The sequence below is a fragment of the Ailuropoda melanoleuca genome, chromosome 11 (genome assembly GCF_002007445.2).
Source record: "Ailuropoda melanoleuca isolate Jingjing chromosome 11, ASM200744v2, whole genome shotgun sequence".
NCBI classification, from domain to species: domain Eukaryota; kingdom Metazoa; phylum Chordata; class Mammalia; order Carnivora; family Ursidae; genus Ailuropoda; species Ailuropoda melanoleuca.
Window position 1 is genome coordinate 39,449,722 of NC_048228.1, and position 15,405 is coordinate 39,465,126.

Genomic DNA, 15,405 nt, shown 5'->3' on the forward strand with positions numbered 1-15,405 from the left:
TTTTTCAATTCAAGTATAATTAATATACAGTGTTATATTAGTTTCAGGTATAATATAATACAGCAACTCTGTGCATTTCTCAGTGCCCATCAAGATAAATATACTCTCAGTCCCTTTTGTTTCACCCATTCTCCCACTTACCTCTGCTGGCAAACACCAGTTTATTCTATGTTTAAGAGTCTTTTTGTTTGTTGGTTTTTTTGTTTCTTAAATTCCTCATGTCCATGAAATCATAGGTATTTGTCTTTTTCTGTCTGACATATTTCATTTAGTATTATGCCTTCTAGGTCCATCCATGTTCTTGCAAATGGCAAGATTTCATTTTTTTATGGCTGAATAATATTTCATAGTATATCTTCTTTGTCCATTCATCTGTTAGTGGATACTTGGGTTGCTTCCATATCTTGGCTATTGTAAATAATGCTGCCATAAACATAGGGATGCATATATCTTTTCAAATAAGTGTTTTCATTTTCTTTGGTAAATACTAGTAGTGGAATTACTGGATCATATGGTATTTCTATTTTTAAATTTTAGAGGAATCTCCGTACTATTTTCCACAGGTACACCAATATGCATTTCCACCAGTACTGCACATGGGTTCCTTTTTCTCCTCATCCTCAACAACACTTGTTATTTCTTGTGTTTTTAATTTAGTTATTCTGACAGATGTAAAGTGATATCTTATTGTGGTTTTAATTCACATTTTTGTGGTGATTAGTGATATTGAGCATCTTTTTCATGTGTTTGACCATCTGTGTCTTCTTTGGAAAAATTCAAGTCTTCCCATTTTAGTCGGATTATTTTGGGGAGGGTTGTTTGTTATTGTTGGGTTTTTTTTTTTTTTTGGGTTTTTTTTTTTTTTTTTTTTGGTGTTGAGTTGTAAAAGTTCCTTATGTATTAACTCCTTATTTGATATATCATTTGAAAATTTCTTCTTCTATTCAGTAGGTTGCATTTTTGTTTTGTTCATGGTTTCCTTTGCTATATATAAGCCTTTTTATTTTGATGTATCCCAGTAGTTTATTTTTGCTTTTGTTACCCTTGCCAGAGGACACCTATCAAGAAAGAATGTTGCTAAGGGCAATGTCAAAGAAATTACTGTCTATGTTTTCTTCTAGGAGCTTTACAGTTTCAGATCTCACTTTTAGGTCCTTAATCTACTTTGAGAGTTTTGTTTTGTTTGTTTGTTTGTTTTGTTTTACTCTTTGTATGGTATAAGAAAGTGATCCAGTTTCATTCTTTTGCATGTTGCTGTCCAGTATTCCCAAGGGCGTTTGTTGAAGAGCTGGTCTTGTAGATTAATTGACTGTAAAAATATGGGTTTATTTCTGGACTCACTACTCTGTTCCATTGTTTATTTCTGGACTCACTACTGTGTCTCTATTTTGTGATCCTTGATATGATTTCATTCTTCTTAAATTTATTGAGACTTATTTGGTGACCCAACATGAGTTCTATCCTGGAGAATCTTCACTTGAGAGGTATGTGTATTCTGCTTCTGGATGAAATATTCTGTCCATCTGGTCTAATGTGTTATTTAAGACCAATGTTTCCTTGATTTTCTGTCTGGATGATCTACCCATTAATATAAATTGGGTATTAAGGTTACCTATTATTGCTGTTCATATTTCCCTTTAAATCTGTTAATATTTGCTTTATATATTTAGGTGCTCCTGTGGTGAGTACAGAAATATTTACAAATGTTATATCCTCTTGTTCTTTTGATCCCTTTATAATTATTAGAGTCCTTTGTCTTTTATTAATCTTTTTTTAAAAAGTCTATTTTCTCTGATACAACTATAGCTACACCAGCTTTCCATTTGTTTCCACTTGCATGGAACACCTTTTTCCATCCCTTCACTTTCAGTCTGTATGTGTCCTTAAATATGAAGTGAGTCTCTTGTATGCTACTTATAGATGAGTGATGTGGTTTTTGTTTTTTTTAATCCATTTAGCCATTCTGTATCTTTGTATTGGAGAATCTAGTTGGTTTATATTTAAAATAGTTACTGATAGGTATGTGCTTATTGCCATTTTGCTTTCTTGTTACTAGTTAGCACCTTTTTAATGTCAAGAAGTCCTTGTAATAGGTCTTGTAAGGCTGTAATAGTGATGATGAGCTCCTTTAGGTCTTACTTGTCTAGAAAACTCTTAATCTCTTTCAGTTCTGAATGATAGTTTTCCAGTAGAGTATTTTTGGTTAGAAGTTTTGTTTTGTTTTGTTTTGTTTTTTTCCTCTCAGCACTTTGAATATATCATGCCACTTTCTCCTGACCTGTAAAGTTTCTGCTGAAAAATCAGCTGATAGTTTTAGGAAGGTTCCCTTGTATATGATAAGCTGTTTTACCTTTGCTACTTTTAAGATTCTCTTTAACATTTGATATTTTAATTATAGTGTGTCTTGGTGTAGATCTCTTTATTTGGAACTCCTGTGCTTCTTGAACCTAAATTTCTGTTTTGTTCCCCAAGTTAGGAAAGCTTTCAACCATTCTTCAAAGAAGTTTTCTACCCCCTTTCTTTTTCTTCTCCTGAGTCTTCTATAATGCAGATGTTGTTCTGCTTGATGTACTATAGGTCTTTTAAGCTATCCTTACTTTTAAAAAATTCTTTTCCCTTTCTGCTGCTCTGTTTGGGTGATTTTTGGTGCCCTGTCATTCAGGTCAATGATCCACTCCTCTACTTCATCTAGTCTGCTGTTGAACCCCTTTATTGTCTTTTTCAGTTCAGCTATTGTATTCTTCTGCTCTGTGACTTCTGTTTCATATTTTTGCCATGTTTTCTGTCTCTTTGTTGAAGTTCTATGTTCTTCTATTCTTCTCCCAAGTTTTATAAGTATCTTTATGACTATTGCTCTGAACTCTTTATCAGGTAGATATATTTTTTTAAATCTCCATTTCATTAAGGTCTTTTTCTGAGGGTTTATCCTGTTCTTTTAGAACATAGTCCTCTGCCTCCTCACTCTGTTTGACTTTGCATGTTAATTTCTATATATTAGGCAAATGGCTACCCCTCCTGGTCTTGAAGGACTTGCCATGTGTAGGATTTGACCCATGGGGTCCGGATGTGTTATCACCCCTGGCTTCTAGAGCCAGGTACTCAAGAGACGTCCCATGTGTGGGCTGCATACACCTGCAGCTGTGGTGGGGTCACTGCTGTGGCATGGGGAGCTGGGGTGTTTGCCCAGCCAGCTGTGGTGGGGCTGCAGTTGTGGCACAAGGGGCAGGACATTCACTTAGTTGGCTGTGATGGTACTGTGGCAGCAGCATACCTACCAGTGGTAGCGGGTTAGAGAGAGATTACCAAGATGATACCCGCTAGCACGGGCACAGCTAAGGTAGAATAACACAAAAATGGCACCTGCCAGTGCCTCCACCGCCAGAGAGCTGCAGTAGATTCCTGTCTCCCCAGCAGATGCTTTAAAATTAGCAGTGGATCTAGGCACTATTGAAACTGCTATTTGTACACTGGATCTTGGGGCAAGTGGGTCTGCATACACACCCTTTAAGAGTGGGGTGTCCATTCCCTTCAGCTATGTGGTTCTTCTGAATGTAAGCCCTCTTGGTTTTCAAAGCCGGATGTTTTGGTAGCCTATCTCTCCATTGTAGATCCCAAGAGTTGGGATGCCTGATGTGGGACACAAACTCCTTTGTTCTCAGGAAAGAGCTACATATTTTTGAGATACCTCTTCATTGTGGTCGCTGTGCCTGAGGTGGGTTTTCTGTGTGTGTGAGAGACCACTCTCTGCCTCTCCTGCCCGTGTCAGTGTGCTGCTTTTATGCTTTGTTATGCAGGTGCTGTTCCACTGTTTTTCAGGTCTTTTTCAGAAGAAATTGTTCCATTTGTAGCTGTAGATTGGTTGCATCTGTGGGAGGAGATATGTTTAGGATCTTCTGTGTCACCATCTTGAATGCTTATTCTGTCATCACTGTCTTAATTCTATTTTCTGTGAAATTTTCTCAGCTTTACTTTCCAACCTCATTTTTAAAATTTTAGTTTTATATTGTTAATATCCAAAATATTAGTGCTATTTTTCAAAGCACTCTATTTTTTATAACATCATATTCTTTTTTTAAATAATTTTTATTGTGTTATGTTAGTCACCATACAGTATATAGCATCCTATTCTTAATCCTGTCTCTCTGAGAATACTTAACAAGGGTTTGTTTTTAAGTTTTCTTTTCCCTATATTTGTTTTGTCTGTGAGATTTCGTGTATCTCTTCATGTAAACATAGGCGATCTTGGCTGTTGTGATTTAAGAAAAACATTTGTATATGGGAACAAGGTGTGCTTTGCTTTAGGAGGATTAGATTGTGGGTATAGATGGAGGGAAATGTAACCTCTTTGATTTGGGGACCCACAAATGACCGTATGTGGACATATTTTTTTCTTCAGCCATTGTGTTCCTCAAGACCAGGGAAGTAGGAAGTGTGCTATTGGCCCATTCTTTCTTAGCAGATTTCACTAGTCCTCACATTTTCAGCTGTTCTCCTTGCTCTAGCCCTTCACTATCTCTGGAGTGCCAGAATTCATTAACAACATCCAGAGACTAAGCTTCAGCCCTCCTGCCTCCTGGAGGTGGTGGTGGTGGTGGTGGTGGTGGAGGGTGGTGGTGGGGGGCTCCTCTGAGCCTTGAAAGGCTTCAGAACAGACAGGGTTTTTCAGTCATTTGGATTCACTTCCAAATGTCTTTGAAATATCATCTGCCTCTCTCTGCTGTTCTTTTTTGTCCTTCGGTGCTTATACTTTTTAAAAATCTTACTGTCATTTTAGTGGATTCTGGGGAAGAAGATTTAATTAGATAAACACAGTTGATCAATCCTTCACTTAAAATGGATGTTCTCCCTTTCCTTTCTCTCCCCCCGTACTTGATTTTAAATGGAACATAGTTTTATAGTAGCAGCTGTGCAAACAATATGTGAGAGTTAAGAGCCTGTGAATTTTAGCTTATGAGAATTTGATAATTTAGCCAGCAACTGTTTGTTTTTTGTTTTTTTAAGAAAACCACCCTAATAATAGGGTCATTTTAATGAGTACAATGCCTAATTGTAAAGAAATCTAATTTAATAAACTGAGTTGTGCTTAAGTTTGGGTTGTGTTTTTTTTTCATTGCAAGAGAAATTCACCAGAGTAAGTTTGAGTTAAGCCTGTCTTGTATCCATACTATGTATCATAATGCCATTTGTATTGTTGGAGTTTAGCTGAGGGATTTTGCCTTACAAATTTTAAAGTGCCATGCAAATGTTGGCTAGTTACAATACTGGTTATTAAGTAAGCACTCCCTGGAACTATCCTTAGTTCCTTAGGGACTAAGGAACTTAGTTCCTTAGGGACTAAGCTCAGGAGTTCCTGAACTCCTTAGGAAGCATATGACATATTTCCTTCCCCAGGTTAATTCCTTCTTACTGAGAAATTCCTTTTCTTTTGAACTTATTCAATGCTCAAATTTGTTTCTATGGAAAACAGAATCATTAAACTAAACTCCATATTTAAGCCCTTTCCATTTTCAGTATGTGCCTCTTAGGTTTTCTGTAAGCAATGCCAAATATATAAACTATTCTGTGTTTCTGGGTAGACCTAAACCCGGAGAAGATTTCAGGGTTGCCATCTGCATATTTGCCCAGGGAGCCAGTCAGTCAGATGTGCAAAAGTTCCACTGGAATAAATAGGAAACATGGTGCCAGGAAAATGAGGTTTCCATACCTGACTCTGTACATTTGATGATGTTCCAGTTGGCTCTACTTCCCCACAGATCCCTGTGACAGGAAAATATTATTTGTCTTTATAACCCCCATGATCTCTAAGATTGTAGATTCTGATAACTAGATCTTTTGTTTCCTGAGCCCATGTATAAATCTTTATATTCCTTTTTGACTCTAGGAGATAGCATTGAGTAGTGAGTGGGATTATGCAAATTTGAATAGAGAGTCCATGGGTGAGCAATTAATCTGCATTAGAACAACTAGTCTTAAAGTGTGTGTGTGTGTGTATGGCTTATACCTTTTAAAAATCTCATTGTCCTTTTAGTGAGGTATTGGAAGTGGGGGAGTAGATAAGCTTATCTTTAAAAGGTTTCCTCTGACTTTCTTTTTCTTATATTTGATTTTAAAGCCAACAGAATTTCCTTAGAACAAATTTATTGAGATACAACTTATACACCATAAAATTGCCTCTTTTAAAGTATATAATTCAGTGGTTTTTAGTATTTTCAGAATACAGCCATCACCACTATTTAGTTTTAGAACATTTTTATCACTCCAAAAGAAAAAGAAACCCTGCACTCATTAGCAGATACTCCCATTCCTTCCTCTCCATCTCTCCCATACACTAATCTTTCTGGCTACATAGATTTGCCTGGACTTACAGGCATTTCATGTAAATGGAGTCACGCAATATGTGGTCTTTTGTGGCTTACCTTTTGCACTTAGCATGTGTTTCAAGGTTCATCCATGGTGGAACATCAGTACTTTGTTCCTTTTTATGGCTGGTTAATACTCTGTTGTATGAATGTATCACATTTATCCATTTACCCTTTGATAGCCATTGGGTTGTTTTTACCTTTTGGCTCTTACGAATACTGTTATGAACATTTATGTACAAGTTTTTGTAGGGACATATGTATTCATTTCTCTTGGGTATCTACATAGGAGTGGAATTGCTGGGTTGTAGGGTGACATTGTTTAACATTTTAAGGAACGGTTTTCCAAAATAGCTGTACTGTTTTCCATTCCCATCAGCAATGAATGCTTTAATTTTTCTACATCCTTGCCAACACCTATTATTGTCTGTGTTTTTAGTTATTCTTGTACTTCAGGGAATAGAATTTTAATAGTAGAAAGATTATGGGCTTGAAGAGGAAAAATAGAGAGGAGACCAGCTGTTTAAAGGCCAAGATGATAATGTCTGTTAGGGATTTTTAGAATGAATTGTGAACTGAATGAAATCCTAGTAAATTTTGTATTTTTCACTAGTGATTTTATGTGAAGAGTATCTTAATTGAGCTGGAAGAGGAATAGAAAAGCTAATAAATTTAATATATAAGTATATATTTATATGTGTTAATATTTATATAATATGTATTAGTAGAAAATCAACTCATGTAAAATAATGAAAGTTTAAAGAATGTCAGTTTGAAGGGACGTTCAAACCTATAGCTAGTCACCTATAGTCACCTCTGCCCTAACGCTGTAAAACTGTGTTCTCAATACCAGTATTTTGCTAAACCCATGGAAATAATCAGCCTTTACGCTGAGTTCATAAACAATTTGAGAACTTAGGGGAGAACGAGGCAACATCCAAAAGAGGCTTAAAAACTCTGGGTTTGATGGTTTATCTCATATGACACCAAGTAAGTCCTGTTACAGCTGAGCATTTAATCACTAGTCTTTTACAGGGTGGGAAACTGGTGGTAAAGTGATTCCCATTGAAATTACACACTTACTGTACTTTGCCTGTTTAATATAGCGCTAGATTTATGGAAAGAGCCAAGTTTGTTAGCTGGGATATTGTTCAAGATTAGCATATCATATCGTGGGAGGCTCCCCTTCCGAAGTGCTATGACTGTTTTTTCTATTCTGTGTACTGACATTCCCACATGAATAGCTTCTTTAGCTGTTAAATGCTTGCGTCTAATATCTAGCCTAGATATGAGCTCCCAGTTTTGACTTAAATAGGCTATTTCATGTGTTTCTTACATTTTTATCTATGCCAGTCTGCCCCCATTAGCAAGCATTCAGCAGTCAGTAAATGCCCACAGAATAGACTTGCTGACAATACTATATAGGTGTAATTGAGAGTATTATGGAACCGAAATGTAAAGTATCATCTAATTCTTTTTTCATCCCGCAGGCCTTGCCTTTACATGCAGGCTCATTCTGGGAGCCAGGAGTATCAGTGTAGATATTGGCTAATTTGGTAATAAACACACCTGCATTTGTAGAATCTAATCAGAGTAAGAATTTGTAGTTTCATTAGTGTCTAAGAATAGATTGTAATTTATTAAATTTTATTACTTTATCATCATGTCCTTTCAGGAATTTGTATGAGGCCTTGAGAACTTTGTCATGGGCAAGGGTTGCAAGACAGCTGTAAAAATATAACCTTTCCTTTTATATAGAAATATACCAATTCCATTAACCAGAAAATATAATTATGGTGTTTAGATAAGCTTCTCATCACTCTAAAGAAGTGATTCCATTCCTGGGGTATGAAATGCAGAAGTAAAACCCAGTCTAATCCAGTGTAGCTGGCATTTTATGATTATTTTTCCCATTCTTTGTGACTGCATATTTAGAAAGAAATATAATTCATATTTTGTTCTCATGTATTCTACAAAACATTTTGTGCCCAGACATTCATGGAGATTTTTATAAAAACGTTCTCCCATATACACCTCAGGACTTAAGAAGCTATAATTTATCATAAATGAATTAAGATTCCCATCCCTACTACTTACTAATTATGCTTATTCATTTGTTGATTCAGGAAACATCTGTTAAACATTTACATGTATGAGACAGTGTGGTAGTTGCTCTGTGATAACGATAGTAACACTATCTAACTTCGTTAGAGTGCACTGATCCGATCACATGCTCTGAGGTCAGATTACCACATGTGAATTGCAGCTCGGCTACTTGGTAACTGTGTGAACGTGGACAAGTTAATTAATCTCTTTCAGTCTAGTCCTCTCTAACTGGGGATGTATTAGGCTCCTATTGCTCCTGTGACAGATTTCCACAAATTTAGTGGTTTAAAAACCATACAAATTATCTCAGCATTCTATGGGTGAGAAATTTGTCGGCTCAGCTGGTGTCTCTACTCCAGGTTCACAAGGCCGAAGTCAAGGTGTTGGTCAGCCTGGGTTCTTACCTGAAGGTTCCAGGGGAGAAGCTGCTTCCATGCTCACTTGGATCCTTGGTGCTTTTCCATTCCATATAGTTGTAAGGCCAAGATCCCTGTTTTCTTGTGGCTTCTTCTTGGCTTTAAGAGGCTGTCCACATGCCCAGGCTTGTGACCTTTCTTCATCTTCAAAGTCAGCAACAGCATATTGTTCTATCTAACAGATTAGCAAGTTTTCATAAATCCTTTGTGAGGCTTAATGAGGAAATAAAAAGCTACTTTGATAAATCTGGCGCCATGAGGCTAAATATTTTGGTTCTTTTAATGGCTGACCTCTTTATGGCTCTGAGATATATCATGGTAGAGATTAGCATTTTGCCTGTTTTTTGTTTTGTTTTTTTTTTCTTCTGAGGCTAAGGTTGTAAATAGTGTATAACTTCATGGCCATTGAAAAATCAAAGCACCATGGGGCGCCTGGGTGGCACAGCGGTTAAGCGTCTGCCTTCGGCTCAGGGCGTGATCCCGGCGTTCTGGGATCAAGCCCCACATCAGGCTTCTCCGTTATGAGCCTGCTTCTTCCTCTCCCACTCCCCCTGCTTGTGTTCCCTCTCTCGCTGGCTGTCTCTATCTCTGTCAAATAAATAAATAAAATCTTTAAAAAAAAAAAATCAAAGCACCGTGACAAGCACCAGGATAAATGTCCAGATTAGAGTTAAGTGCCATCCCGTGATATAAGTTCAGCATTGCTGATTATGATCATAATCTTTTTTTAATGAGAACAAGTACTCATCTCATGGTTCAATGTTTGCTACTTAATCTGGAATGCAAAAGTTTTTATGGTACAGTCTGTAAGTGCTGAGTAGTTTTCTCTGTATACTATGTATACTGTGCTTGTTGTATGTTTGTGTTTTAGCTTGAGAAATGGGTGACATGTAGCCAACAATAAATGAAAGCTTTCAAGAAAACTTGTATAATATGAAGTGGCTCTTTTCACTAATGGAGAAAGTTCTTGTCCTAGGAAAAGATTAATGTTAAAGAAAATGATGACTATTTCAATTATTAACCATTATTCCATCTGCAGAGTTTTCTTAAACCTTTTGGCTCATAAATTATATTCTAATTTTTATTCAATTTAGTTCTAGAAATAACTGTAAGTTTAAGCAGTTAAAATATTTTTTTAAAGATTTTATTTGAGAGAGAGAGCAAGAGAGAGCACAAGTGCAAGAGGGAGAAGCAGGATCCCCGCTGAGCAGGGAGTGGGATGAGGGGCTTGATCCCTGGACCCTGGGATCATGACTTAGCTGAAGGCAGACACTTAACCAGCAGAGCTACTACCCACGCACCCAAGGGTTAAAATATTTTAATACAACTGCAGAGGCACATTTCACTTGTTTCAGAGACCCTTCTGCAGCATTTCATTGCTGAATATCCTTACCCTCTGACCATCAAATGACACTTGTTATCATATGAATGCTCCGTGATCCCCTTCCTCCTTAACACTTCAGATCAGCTAGTTGTGTAAGTGGACTAAATTATTCATTATTTCTTCAAGATATATTTGTAGTGTAGATGTCTCTTTATTCGTATACTAGTTTATGTTACTATCTGTGTGTCTTAAAAGTGTGTATCAGTCTGTTAAAACTATTTATCACTTTTTATATACAAGGCATTGAAGGAATTTAAACGATGTTTAAACCTCAGCCTCCAGTCAGCTCTGAATAAGCTTATATTTGCTGGTTTGTGGATTTTTTTTTAACTGCCAGTAAATATCAAATATTTTCTCAATGAGGCCTTGCTGACAATCTTATTTATATTGTAATCACCACCCTCACCCCGGACCAGTACTCTGAATTCCCTCTAGCCCTATTACTGTATTTATTGCTTAAGGTTGCACCTACTAGAATATAAATTCCCCCGAGGGCAGGGATTTCTGTTTGTGTTCTCTGGTGTATCCCAAATGCTTAGAACTGTACCAGGCACAGAANATATATATATATATATATATATAAAACTTCCATATGTAAAACAAACAAGATACAAGCTATATCTAGAATTGGCCCCTGCCTTACACCTCACTGCTATCAACCTGCTCCAGGCCAACCAGCCTCTCTGGGACTGTCCTGTCCCAGCTCACAGCCTGCTTTCTACCGTGCCCCCTATAATCCAGACTCAACACAGCAACCAGAGTGGTCCTTTTAAGTCCGATCTCACAGCTCAAAACCCTCACTCAGGGTTGAGGGGGTGGGAACATGGTTTATAATAAGACGGTCATGAACTTCCCGGGCTCGCTCTTCCACAGCCTCCTGATTTCATTTCCTGACACACTCCCAGCACTTGGCCTTTGCCCTTGACGTTTCTACTGCTCAGCCTGCGCTTCCCCCTTTCCTTCAGCTCTCTGCTTATTGTCACCATGTCAGAGTAGCCTTCCCAGGTTACGCTGAATGAAATAACGTTCCCACCCCTGTATCACTCTGCTTTATTCCTCCTTATCCTGCCTTATATTTCTTCAGAGCACTTACATTACCACTCACACATATATTATTAGACTACTGTCTGTGTCTCCAATTATATTATAACTTTTATAAAAGCATGGAGTTTGTTTTCAGTGCTGTATTCCTAGAGAATGCCAGACACACAGAAAGCATGTAATAAATATCACACATAGCATAAGTATAATGAATAAATGTTCACAAAAATAGAAGCATTGCTTGCTTTTTTTATAATGTGAGACCTTGAAGCCATTGTAATTACCAATATCAATGCAAGAACAGGAATGACAAGGCAATGTATATTATATTTAGGTATCAATAAATCAAAAATAATACAAGCAATAATAAAGTAATTATTATAAGCTTTTGCTCTCAGGCATCATAAGGCACATTTACATTAATTCTTCTCCCCCTCCAACCACCCCCCCAACTTGCTGTGCTAGACATACCTCTAGAAACTTCCTTTTTTTTTTTTTAAACATTTTTAAAAAGATTTTGTTTATTGAGAGAGAGAGCGAGAGGAAGAGAGACAGAAAGAAAGACAACAGAGGGAGAAGGAGAAGCAGACTCCCCACCAAGCAGAGAGCTGGATGAGTGACTCGATCCCAGGAGCCTGAGATCATGACCTGAGACGAAGGCAGATGCTTAACCGACTGAGCCACCCAGGTGCCCCTAGAAGCCTCTTTTAAAGGTGTTGAGCAATTATTCTCATGTATAGGAAATCTTTTCTATGAAATTGCTGCAGGCTGGGTATAGTAGTGATATTTACCACATTTCTAGAAACAGCACAAATTACAGATTCTCAGTATGTTAACACATAATTAGTAGGAAAAGTGGTGACAAGAAATGTTATGCTAATAAATCCAGGTCTTTACTGCAGTGTCAGTATATTTGAACAGAGTTGGGAGGTAAATTATGAATATTCAGGGTTCCAAGTCAGTGTGTTGCCATTAAAGCCTCTAAAGTAGAGGACACTCGCATACTCACCTAGTGAGTGAAATCAGTGAATCTATCTTCCATCATAGGAAACAGAAGATATTTTCTCCTCAACTACTTTTTCCTTTTGAGAACATATTTGGTGATTCTTCCATTCGTGCTCTAAAGGAGTTATGTTGTTTTGTTAAGTTTGAGATTCTCTGAATGTGTCTGTCTCCCTATTACTTTTCCTGGGAAAATTATTTATCATATTTCAAAAATTGGAAGTAAATGATGAAAGTGTTCCCTCTCTTTCAAAGATGTTATTGTCATAAAGTCATAACTGTTTTCAATATTTGTTTTATTCGATCTGGTGTCTTCACACATTGCCTTCTTAGGATTTGAGGATCATTTCAGGCCAGAAGACTAATGGCCCATTATCAAGGCTGTTGCAATGCTGTTGCAATGCTTAAATGCTGGAATTAAACCACAGTTTTAAGCAGACAGTACACATCCATGAAAACATCTAAATTCACTTTGGATTAGTCACTGTAAGAAAATTAGAAAGGCAAAATAGAATTCATTTTCTTGTAATTCATATTTATTTCTAACCATAAAGGGATGAGAAATGGGTAGTTTTCAATTTTTAATCACTCCAAACTTAATTATTTCCATTTCTTACATAGTCAAGATCATAATATAGTGGAAAATAATGCCATCATAAGTAACACACCACATGTTTTTATGGATTATCAAAGTATTTGTATATGATTTCTTTCTTTTTTAAAAGTAATGTGAAAATTTTCTAATGTGAAGAAAACTGTTTTTCCCTAAGCCTTGTATAGATTATTGGATCACATTGTTGGTAATCAGTGAGAAATAATTACTCCAACCATAAATAGAATGTTCTCCAAAATGATTTTTAACAAAGATTGAAGTCTACACATTTTTGACATTGCTATTTTTGGCAGTATCCCTTATTCTAACATTCATAAAGGTGAAATGGGCTCATATAAAAAGACATTTCATTAAAACCTCAGTGCTCTCATAAAACCAAATTAATGAAGGTAAAGTAAAAGAAGTTACTCTGTTTAACAAGTTGTTACATAGCACTTACCATGTGTCAACCTCGCTGTTTTAAGTACTTTGCAAACAGAAACTCTTAGACCTCATCACACTCCTATGAGGTAGTTAATATTCCCATTTATAAATGAGGAAATACAGTTTACTGTAGAGTCTGTCACACAGGTAGCAGGTGGTAGAACCAGGATCCTAACCCAGAAAGTGACTCCTGAGCTTACCTTCCTAATCCTTGCTCTGCAGCCACTCAGCAGCACTTTTTGTGACTTTTTGCATGTTTTCTGGATTTTCACTTCCTTCGATGGCCTCATGTTATGCATAAATTTTGTAACACTGACTAAGGCACTTCCTTTGCGTCATATTTGCCTCACTTCGCTGTTTCTTATTCACTTGACTGGCTAAGGCAGCTGACCTATCTAAATTAAGGAATCCAGTGTATATTAGTAGTAACTGGATTAAGTTTTCATTGTCTTAGACATGTGCCTAAAAGGATGGATCATGATTATTCTTCTAAAGTATTTTCTATAAAGGATTTATGTTTGTCTCTGATAGAAAATCGTACACAAGTTTTTTTTTTAAATAACTTTTCTGTATTTAGATATTGACAAAACACATAAATCTTTGAGAATTGAAGGAAACTTCTCATATGTCTGCCTGAATTTTGGCTCACTGTAAAATATTTTTGGTGTTTGTATGAGAAGCACATATCAAATTCTAAACTCTGATATGGGAGAGATAAAAAGCTATGTAGAAATTAAAAGTTTCCTTCAGTTTTCTCTAGCTATAGATTTCCTGATGACTTAAGTTTAGTCTTGTTCATGGTGACCCAGGAACGTCTCTTATATTAAATTTTATTCAACTAAGAGATTCTTGTTTTTAACCAACTTGAAAACCGTAATCAAATGGGAGGTTCCACTATGGATAAAAAGCCAACCTTTATCTTAATTTTGGGTAAGGAACACACAGAAGTGAAATATGAACCCATTTTGTGCACTGAGTAGGCTCAGGATTTTCAGGATGTCTTGAATAAGTTAGTAAATCGTCAACATTAAAAAAAGTTAAATGCTCAAAAATCAAAGAAAAGGCAAAACTGCCCCCCCTTTTTCAATGGCTTATTTAAGTCTTTAGGAATCTTTTCCTGAATAAAATGTTAGACCTTATTATGCCTCTGTGCTTTTGTTGTTGTTACTGTGAAATATGCCTGAGAGCATTTTTTATTCTTTTTCTTTCCAGATGACAGAAATGATGCTCAGGAGAGTAGCTTAAGAGACTTAATAAAAGAGCTGCCAGACACCCACTACTGCCTCCTCAAGTACCTATGCCAGTTCTTGACAAAAGTAGCCAAGCACCATGTGCAGAATCGCATGAATGTTCACAATCTCGCCACTGTATTTGGGCCAAATTGCTTTCAGTAAGTTAGTGGAGTTTTGCTCTTAATATTACATACCATGTTTCCTTTATTACTGCCTGAAATTACTTGGGTTGTAGAATCATATTTCAGACTGAGAAGTCAACCAATTTATGTTGGAGGAGTTCTATCTTGCTAGTGGGCATTTTAGCCTTGTTTTTCATCCCAATTTTGAAGAAGGCAGATATGCCTTTTCATGAAAACCATAATTTATAATATTTCCAATAGTTTTATTTAAAATTCTGGAAATAAGTTTTACTTTCACTAAAAGGCATTTAAAATTTTTAAATATGAAACACTGATTAGCAGAAAGGGAAGGAGCATAATATGTTGCATAATTTTTTAAAGTGATAAAATGATTGCTAATAGTTGGAAAAATACAAGTTCAATATGTCAGTGACAGAAAAATGTAACATTTACTACATCTGTTTTCTAGGGATAAACTAGACAAGAAATAAACTTGTCTCCTTGGTGGGTGCTATAGCACTGGCCGTATGAATTTTTGTAAAACTTCATATTTTCTCTTCCTTATTATTCCTTAAAGTTCTTTAATTGTTGATATGTGAAACATGATTTTTGCAATCCAGAGACTTTTAACTCTCCTATTAACCTATTAATCCCCACTGATATCAAACACATTTCTTCTAGTTATAAGGACAGAGAAAGAATATACT

The 15,405-nt window shown here is 36.4% G+C and overlaps 1 protein-coding gene across 7 annotated transcripts in view; it reads left to right on the forward strand.

Moving 5' to 3' along the window:
• FAM13A (family with sequence similarity 13 member A) overlaps window positions 1-15,405 on the forward strand; it is a 339,281-nt gene that overhangs the window by 75,495 nt on the left and 248,381 nt on the right. For 6 of the 7 annotated variants that reach the window (XM_034671515.1, XM_034671514.1, XM_034671512.1 and 3 more), the window contains one exon: window positions 14,557-14,734. The exons of the other annotated variant lie outside the window; for it this stretch is intronic. In XM_034671515.1, the coding sequence (XP_034527406.1) occupies window positions 14,557-14,734 (178 nt within the window). The remainder of the gene's footprint in view (window positions 1-14,556; window positions 14,735-15,405) is intronic. 7 annotated transcript variants of the gene reach the window in all.